At 33.0% G+C, this 10,231-nt stretch overlaps 1 protein-coding gene across 1 annotated transcript; it reads left to right on the top strand.

Moving 5' to 3' along the window:
- Positions 1-5,345: 5,345 nt before the first annotated feature.
- LOC113369275 (ATP-dependent DNA helicase pif1-like) lies at positions 5,346-6,587 on the top strand. Its single transcript, XM_026610057.1, has one exon. It carries the CDS (start codon positions 5,346-5,348, stop codon positions 6,585-6,587), a length of 1,242 nt encoding a protein of 413 aa, XP_026465842.1.
- The last annotated feature ends 3,644 nt before the right edge of the window (positions 6,588-10,231 follow it).

Genomic DNA, 10,231 nt, shown 5'->3' with positions numbered 1-10,231 from the left:
TTTCAAAAAGATTTGCATGTCTTCAATAACCTTTTTACACTAAGATTTTCTAATTTGATCAGGAGTTTAACAGCATTGAGAAATCTGCCGTATATATTATGTGAAATATATTATAGACATCAAACATAACATAACCTAATTTCTGGCAAGGATTATTTTACGAGGTTATACTACCAGGTGAATGCATATAATACTTCTCAATATTATTCTGTCTATACATTTAAAACTTATACTTACTTATTTTCAGGAAATAATAATATAGTAGAGAGAAAAAATTTCTATACTTTCATATTTATAAAAGGTAAGCTTCAATAGTTGCTATAATATAATTATTTCCTTCTGCATTTAAAACGCATTCTTATTTATTTTCAGGTAATATTGTTGTAAGCGCAGAAAATAGAGAAACTGGTTTGCTTAGTAGTAAAATTTTATCGAAAAGGTTTTCATCAAAAGTTTGTAACTAAATAAGTTGTAGAAAGGAAAGATATAAATTTTGACAGAATAATCATAATGTTTGATAATAATAAATGCAATGTAGAATGTCAATAAATCTGTACATTTGCATAGCAAGATTCTAGACTATGATATGAAGTCATTATTTTTTAAGGTAAAAGTAGAGTCAATTACATTTTACAATCTCATTTTAACGCTTTCATAAATTATTTATATTGATAATATATAATGATATATAATAAATATATTCACAAGGAATACAAGGTTTTAGATGACAATACAAACTTGGACAAAAATATTTTGGGGTTATGGTTAAAAAAGTTTCCCAGTCACTGTTCTAGACGATAAGATAAAAGTTATCATTTCTAAAGGAAAGAGTTAAGTCAATCCTATTTTACAATCTCATTTCAATGCTTTCATAAATATTTCATATTGAATAATAGATATAATAAACAAGGAATACAAGTTTTAAATGACAATGCAAACTTGGTCAAAAATAATTTGGGGTTATGATTGAAAAAATTTCCCAATCACTGTTCTAGACGATAAGATAAATTTCATAACCTCATTTCAATGCTTTCATAAATATTTCATAATGAATAATATTTATATTAACAATGAATACAATATGTTCAGATGATGTACAGTGTTTTATCGAATGACGATGTTATAAATAGTTAAATTAATTTAATTTTGTTGCTGTTATTCGATTTAAATTGAGTATATATGTATGTCTATCTGTATGTAAGTAGATGTGTATGTATGTGTATACGTATGTATATATATGTGTATATATCTGTGTGTATATGTATATAGATATAAATATACAAGTTATGAATTAGCAAACAATATTATAAAACTGTATAAAGCCGATTGGCGTATAAATAAATAAATAATTTACTTGATATATATCAAATGTAATGTAGGTTTCCCAATGACTGTTCTAGATGATGAAATAAATATTTCATAATGAATAATAAATATATTAACAACGAATAAAATATGTTCAGGTGCTGTACAATATTTTATCGAGTGACGATGTTGTAAATAGGAAAGTTAATTTGCCTTTGTTATTGTTATAAAAAAAAAATACTTGATATGTATTAATAAATATCCATTAAAAAATAATCAATATTCATGACACTTTTGTGTTTTATGAATAATCATATTTTTAATGCAGTTATATATTTGTATCATTGTTTATATTTAATAAATGAATTTCCACAAAAACATTTTTAATAAATTTACGTTAATGTTCATTTCAGGTGTTTTATTGTTAAATAAATGATATTGATTTATGCGTTATATTATTTCAACTTCAAATCTTCAAATATTTGTGTAATATTTCAACATCAGTTATAAGTTTCAGAATAATTCAATAATTAATAATCCTAAATGTTTACCAGCTCTCTGTCTAATTGTATATTACCTTACCAACATTCAACAATTCGTAGGCAACATTGGTTCCAAATTTCCAAATATAGACCAATATAGACCAATTGTTGGTTTACCTATATGGCCTCAATATAAAAAATGTTCAATTTTTATGACCAGCCGATATTGGTTTCAAATTTGACCAATGTAGATTTTATATTGCTTGTAGATTCAGACCATATTAATTTCTACATGGGACCATGGTCTCGAAACGTCTGTAATCATAAAATAAAGTTGTGTTAAACAAATCTGAGTGCTGTTTTGTTCATATTAAACAATTAATATATATATATCTATATATATAAAAGAGGATCGCCTTATGTGCTACCACTTATAACTCACGAACGGCTGAACCGATTTAGATGAAAATTGGCATGGAGGTAGCTTAGAGTCAGGAGAAGGACATAGGATACTTTTTATCCCTTTATTTCATTCTAATTTAAAATTAATTATTTATAAACTATCCATGTAGTTTATTCAATCTATGATACTATCAATGATTTCATCCATGACATTTGCATTCGATTGTCAAATGTCATTCGGTGTTTCTAACCTCTATTACCTCATGTTGAATATTAGTTAGTGAATGAATATTAGTTCTTGGTTTTATATATATATATATATATATATATATATATATATATATATAAATAAGGTGAAGTGAAGTTTCATTAATAATGCCGCGACCAAGACGATCGAATCTTTCCCGACAAAGCAGTAATGCAAGAAGACTGCAAAATACTGTAAATGCAAGAACTGAAGAACAAGAAAGAATTGCACGTGAACAGCAACGCGAAAGAATGGCTCGACTTCGTGCTCGAGGTAACAACATAGATCAACAAATAGTTAACTTGCGATGCAGAAGAAGAAATTTGAATCGAGAATCGAAATTTGAAGAATTGCAGCTATGATTATAGCTTGCATCCTAGCGTCTGCATTGGCAAAATGGACGTAGTTTGCAAGTATTGTGGTGCATTGAAGTTTTCCCAAGAAACGCCTGGATTATGCTGCCTTAATGGTAAAGTCAAATTGCCATCGTTGACTCCGCCACCTGAACCATTGTATTCATTGCTTTGTGGCGAAACACAAGAATCACGCCACTTTCTTGCTAATACTCAAAAATACAATGGTTGTTTTCAAATGACGTCATTTGGAGCAGATATTATCGAAGAACGAGGATTTAATCCGACATTTAAGGTACTTATTTTTGTACCTATATAGAATGTAGTTAAAGAATAACTTACTTCATCTATTAGCAAATTCTTAACTTTTTCTCCCACCGAATAAAGATTTTATAACACAGTTAATACTGTCGGGTTTTTATTTTGTAGATACAAGGACAAACTCATCATCGAATTGGATCATTACTACCTTTTGAAGATACACAGAATAAATTTTTACAAATATATTTCATGGGCAACATGGAAGAACAACTTGATCGACGACTAGAGATCAATGCAGGAATGAAGCGAGCAATTCTTCACGACTTACAGTGTCTGCTTCATGAACATCATACGTTGGTCAGGTTGTTTAAGAGTGCTTTAGAGCTCATGCCAAGTGATGACTATAAAGTTGTCATCAGAGCAGATAAACGATCATCTGGAACACACGAAAGGACATTTAATGCTCCAATAGTAGACGAAGTTGCCATCCTGATTGTTGGTGAACAATTGGAAAAACGCGATATTGTGCTTTCACGTCGCGATACTGGGCAACTGCAACAAATATCTGAAACACATCGATCATATGACTCATTGCAATACCCGCTGATGTTTTGGCAAGGAGAAGATGGATATTATTTCAATATTAAAATGAAAAATCCATTGAATGGTGAGAATGAGTATCATAATTTATTTCATTTATTTGTAAAAGACACTGATTTAAAAAAAAGTTTTTTGAAAAAATGATTAATGTCTGTATTGTTTGCCTTTAAAATTTGCCTGTAAAATAAATAATTTTCAATTTTTAAATTTCAGGCGAAGAAACTATAAAGAATGTTAGCTCGATGAATTATTATGCATATCGTTTGATGATTCGTCAAAATGCTGACAACTATTTGCTGCGGTTTCGTCGATTGTTTCAGCAATATTGCGTTGACATGTATGTAAAAATAGAAACGGAACGTTTAACATTCATTAGGTTCAACCAAGCCAAACTGCGTTCTGAGGACATCCATTTACGTGATGCAGTTAGTACTGAAGGAAATGCAGCTAATATTTGTATTCAATCGAATGGCAAAAGCGAGGCTTGCCACACGCACACATTCTTATTTGGTTAGTGGAAAGAATTCAGCCTGACCAAATAGATGACATCATATGTGCCGAGATTCCTGATTATGAAGTCGATCCAGACCTACATGATGTTGTTACTTCTAATATGATTCATGGACCGTGTGGTGCCGTCAATCCCCAATCACCTTGCATGGTCGATGGAAAGTGCTCTAAACGATATCCACGGCAATTAACAGCGGAGACTGTCACTGGCAATGATGGTTATCCGCTTTATCGTCGTCGATCACCAGATGACAATGGTCAAGCTGTCACAACAAAAGTGAAAAGAATGGATTTCGTTGTTGACAACAGTTGGATTGTTCCATATTCGCCGCTAATTTCTAAAACGTTCAAGACGCATTGCAACATTGAATACTGTAATTCAGTTAAGTCCATCAAATATATTTGCAAATATGTCACGAAAGGCAGTGATATGGCTGTTTTTGGATTGCAATCCTCGAATGACAACGATGAAATTTCACGCTATCAAGTTGGTCGTTATGTGAACTGTAATGAAGCGATTTGGCGTATATTCGCATTTCCCATTCACGAACGTCATCCTACTGTTATGCATTTGGCGGTGCATCTGGAGAATGGTCAACGAGTATATTTTACGGCTTCAAATGCTATGCAACGTGCTGAAACACCTCCAGCAACTACATTAACCAGTTTTTTTGCAATTTGTCAAAGAGATCAGTTTGCACAAACTTTGCTTTACTCGGAGATGCCACGTTATTATACTTGGAATGCTTTATCGAAGAATTTTCAAAGACGGAAGAAAGGCAATGCGGTTCCTGGGTATCCAGATGTGCGTTCTACTGAAGCTCTTGGTCGAATGTATACAGTTCATCCAAAGAATATTGAATGTTTTTATTTGCGGCTGTTGCTGGTAAATGTGCGTGGGCCAACATCATTTGAGTCACTACGAACTGTTAATCATGTAATATTTCCAACATATCGTGCTGCATGTGAGGAATTGAAATTATTAGAAAACGATAGTCATTGGGATACGACAATCGCTGAAACCATTATCTCTGCATCTCCAAGCCAGATACGCACATTATTCGCTATAATTATTTCGACATGTTTTCCATCAAATCCATGTAACCTGTGGCACAAATACAAGGAAATATGTCAGAAGATATTTTACATCAAATTCGTGTTAGTTCTAGAAATTTCGATATTGAGATGAATGAGGAAGTACACAATCGTGCTTTACTCTTGATCGAAGATATCTGTTACCTCATGTGCGGTAATTTATTAATCAGGTTAGGCATGCCAGCACCATGTCGTGAAATGAATGACACATTTAATCGAGAATTGGAACGGGAACGTGAATATGACCACCAGGAATTAGATTTAGTAGTTCAAACAAATGTTCCCCTGTTGAATTGCCAACAAAAGGAAGTTTATGATACTTTAATGAAGGCAATCGATGATGAAAATGGTGGTTTATATTTTCTAGATGCTCCTGGTGGAACTGGCAAGACATTCCTCATGTCATTAGTTTTAGCAAGTGTTCGGGCGAGATCAAACATAGCGGTTGCAGTTGCTTCTTCTGGAATAGCAGCCACATTGTTAGAAGGATGCCGTACGGCTCATTCTGCATTCAAATTACCGTTAAATCTTCAAACTATTGAAGAACCAACGTGTAATATTGCAAAACACTCAGCAATGGCCAAAGTTTTAGCGGTATCGAAAATCATCATCTGGGACGAATGCACAATGGCGCATAAACGTGCATTAGAAGCACTTAACCGAACATTAAAAGATTTACGCAATGACTCAAGATGTTTCGGAGGAGCAATGATTTTACTGTCTGGCGATTTCCGCCAAATACTGCCAGTAATTCCAAGATCTACAGCTGCCGACGAAATAAACGCTTGCCTCAAATCGTCAAATCTATGGCGCTATGTGAAGAAACTGCAACTGACAACAAACATGAGAGTTACATTGCTTAATGATACATCTGCTGAAGTTTTCTCGAAGCAATTGCTGAGTATCGGTAATGGTCAAGTACCTGTCGATGAATCGAGCGGATTAATATCATTTCCAAACAATTTTTGTAATTTTGTCTCATCAAAAGACGAACTTATCAACAATGTATTTCCAGAAATTGTTTCTAATAGCAAAAATAATGAATGGTTGAGTGAGCGGGCAATTTTAGCAGCAAAGAATAAAGATGTAGATGACCTAAACCACATAATTCAAAATAAAATAATTGGAACAATGCTTTCATTCAAATCTATTGATTGCGTCACAAATGAAGATGAAGCCACCAACTATCCAATTGAATTTTTAAATTCTTTGGACGTGCCTGGCTTACCACCGCACAATTTACTCCTAAAGGTTGGCTCCGTAGTAATAATGCTTAGGAACATAAACCAACCAAAACTGTGCAACGGTACGCGTTGGTGGTTACAAAATTGATGAACAATGTAATTTACGCTACCATAATGATAGGAAAATTTAAAGGTGAGGAAGTTCTCATTCCGAGAATACCGATGATCCCAACCGATCTGCCGTTTGAATTCAAAAGAATTCAATTTCCAATACGTCTCGCATTTGCCATGACCATCAACAAATCACAAGGGCAATCCTTAAAAGTTTGTGGTTTGAATTTGGAACATTCATGTTTTTCCCATGGTCAACTATATGTGGCATGTTCACGGGTCGGAAAACCATCTGCGTTGTTTGTTTTTGCGCCTGATAACAAAACAAAAAATGTTGTGTATAAGAAGGTACTTCAATGAAGAGGCACTAAAATGAATAAATCATTATGAATGATTAATGTTGCTATTTTATTTCTATTTTTATTTTTTCCATTAAAAAAAAAAGCTTATTTATTGCCATTATGGCGGAACAAAGTTCGCCGGGTCAGCTAGTATATATATATATATATATATATATATATGTATATATACATATATATATATATATATGTGTGTGTGTGTGTGTGTGTGAGGATTATATGCCCATATATAATCATTCTTACTTTTATGTATTGTTTCAACGATGATATCAAAGCATCACAAACGCGAGGAATAATTTTTGAAATCGATTGTTTTGATATATGAAACAAACACTGTAAGCTTGCGTAACTATCCCCAGTAGCCAAAAATCTTAAAGTAACAGCCAATTGCTCCTTGACTGATATGCAGTATCGAAATGACGTATCTTTTTTCCAATTTTGGGTCCTACCATATCAATAAGTATTTGAAAATCTTCTACTGGCATTCTCATAAAATTTCGGAAATGACCAGTGTTTTCATTGAAAATTAGTGGCCTAAGTACATAATTTGGGGTTCTAAATAAAGGCGCCATCCAATAACGGCGTTTTGTTGCAGAAGACTTTGTAGAATCTTCGTTCAGGAGCCAATATGCCATCAAAATGATATTCGAGTCTGGCCTGCGGTCACACATTGTAAATAAATGCCTGGAAATAAAGTGTTTATTTCGAGACTCAAAATCAAACGCTTGAACATAAACCGATCAGTTTCTTCTAAGCTGAAATTTAAATACAATATGAATACATGTTAATAAATTATTTATCGTTATTAATAACATCCACCTTTACTTTCATTAACTATGCTTTAATAGCTCAACAAATTTTCACTAACACTTATATAAAAAATAACAACAGCAAACTGTACTCGCAATCACCAACTTAAAAACATCTACTTAAACGTCAAATGTCAAATTGCTCGCAGTGTGCGTCGCGCACAAGAGCCAACGCATGCGAGCGTCGCGAACAGGATTCGCCACATAGATTCGTGCAGTGGGGACGAAGCATAATATAGCTAAATGATGTTCTGGCTGAAGACGTCTTGCTGTCATTTTCCTCAATCATTAACTGGGTTGACCAAAACGTACTACTAGAGCTTTGCGATATCGACGTACCATCACAATTTAAATGTAATTTAATTTTGGTACATTTTTGTCATTGCTCTAATAATAGAGCTTTCAACGCTAAAATGTACATATGAACACCCCATTAACTACCTGAATGCTTCCAGTAGCATATCTAGGTGTTCCATTAATGCTCGTACATCGCATGGAAAGAAAGCATCAAGTCCATGATGCTTACGAGGAAGGTAATGTTTAGATCGTTTACCCAATTACGCAAATCATCCTGAAGGGTTGTTGACTTAGCGGCATCAATGTTTTGCTGACCGATTGTTGCAAATTGCCATTTATATTTGATGATGCTAAATCATTATTATACGACGTTGAAGACATGTTGACAATGTCAGCAATCTCCATACTATTTCTACAATAACCTTGCTATTTACACCTGCAGTATGTGCAATATTTTCTTCGCTCACTTCTTGATTGCAATATGTTCTGTATTCTTGATTTCTTTGCGAAATTATTTGTCGAATCCTTCGTTTGAATAAATCCCTTAATGGTTTGCGATTATTCAATTTCCTACGATCCATTTTCTACTATTTTATTAAAAAATACTTTAAAAAATTGTTTCATATTAATGGTTATTGACAGCTCTATAAAACTCCACAGAATAAGTCTCTATACATTCTCTATATTTCTTATCCAGCTTTGTCAGCCTGACAAGGCCGCATTCATCTTCCATCTTCGCCTAGAATCTTTTGTATCTACGTCGTTTGTTGGCGTGGCTTCGTTTTGTTTCAATTAGTTTTCTCGTTTGTGCAATCGTAAAATAAATGATCTTAAACATCATCTTACTTAATAGGTAAATGCAGTTATTTTTTCATGTCTTATTAGTAGTTAGTAACATCTCATCAAACGTGATTATTCTGATTTATTTAGAAGATTTTGAATGTTTATGTAACCTATTTATAAATGGCTTTATAGAGAATGCTTTATAGTGTTCAGAATGTATACGCACGCTGTTATAATTTTTAAGAAGAATAACTGGTCTGAAGTACCTGTTGTTGGTTGATCAAGGACAAAAATGGTAAAATAACGAAATTCTGGTGGCCGCCAATATTAAATTCTTCATTGATAGTCAAAAGTTCAAAGCCGGATGAAGAATCTTGGAAGGCGGTAGATGTTTCATTGGTGCGATATTTCAGTAAGTGTACATGTTAAAGCCAAAAAACAATATAGTTTCAGTTTAAAGTCAATTGATTTGCTTAGGTTCTTATTTCAAAGCGAGGGCTTACGCTAAAGATAGCCCTCGTCAGAAGAAGAAGCTTTGGGGAAAGAATGTCGGCTTAAAAAAACCCAAAATTTTAGACCTAAATGTTGAAGATAGTATGTAAAATAACCTACATATCATGATGATATACTAATATATTAATAGACAAATAACAAAAATATTTTAGATATTTCTCATGAAGCATTTATCGAATCGACTCTCCAAGGTGTTACACTAGCGGCGTAGCACCCTTATGTGATACGCCTTCGAATGTGGGAGATAATTTGAGCCCTCTTCTCATGATTCCACAGTCACATCAGTTCCATAATTTAATTAAGCAAGTTTGTGAACGTAGCACACGAACTGATGCAAGTTGTTTCACTAAAAAAATGTAGTGAATAGTGGTAGAGGCCTAATATTAATATCAAATTTGATTATTTAATGAAGGAAATGCTTCGATGAACGTTAAGCTGGCTGGAACAGTTGAAAACGCTGATAAGACTTCAGCAAAATTTTTAAACAGTAACAACATGTTCAAAGGATTGTTTCCTTTAAACACACAAGAACAATCGATTGTTGTGAGGACCTTTTAAAAGAGGATGTCTGTGTGATAGAATTGGTATACTTACATTGTATTCACAATAATATAAATAACTAAGATGATTTAGTACTAACTTACAATATTTTTATTTTAGCAAAATTATATTTTAAAAGTAGGAGGACAAAAAAAAGTGAAATATGTCCGAAACGCATTCAATAAAGTCTTTACAAGGAACTGGCTGAATGCTCATGGTATGGCAGAAAGGAAAACATAGCTGTTAACAACTTAAAATTGATGATTATAATTAAAGGTGAGATTACCCAAAATTATACAAATGTTTCAAATTCACAAGTTGTTCTAATGTTTTTAACCTGATTGGTTCAATTTTAATTTAGTAACATTAACAAATACTGT

The sequence above is a fragment of the Ctenocephalides felis genome, unplaced genomic scaffold (genome assembly GCF_003426905.1).
Source record: "Ctenocephalides felis isolate EL2017-DRISC unplaced genomic scaffold, ASM342690v1 CF-g0.4_SCAFFOLD_01203, whole genome shotgun sequence".
NCBI classification, from domain to species: domain Eukaryota; kingdom Metazoa; phylum Arthropoda; class Insecta; order Siphonaptera; family Pulicidae; genus Ctenocephalides; species Ctenocephalides felis.
This window is presented reverse-complemented; position numbering and strand designations above follow the sequence as displayed.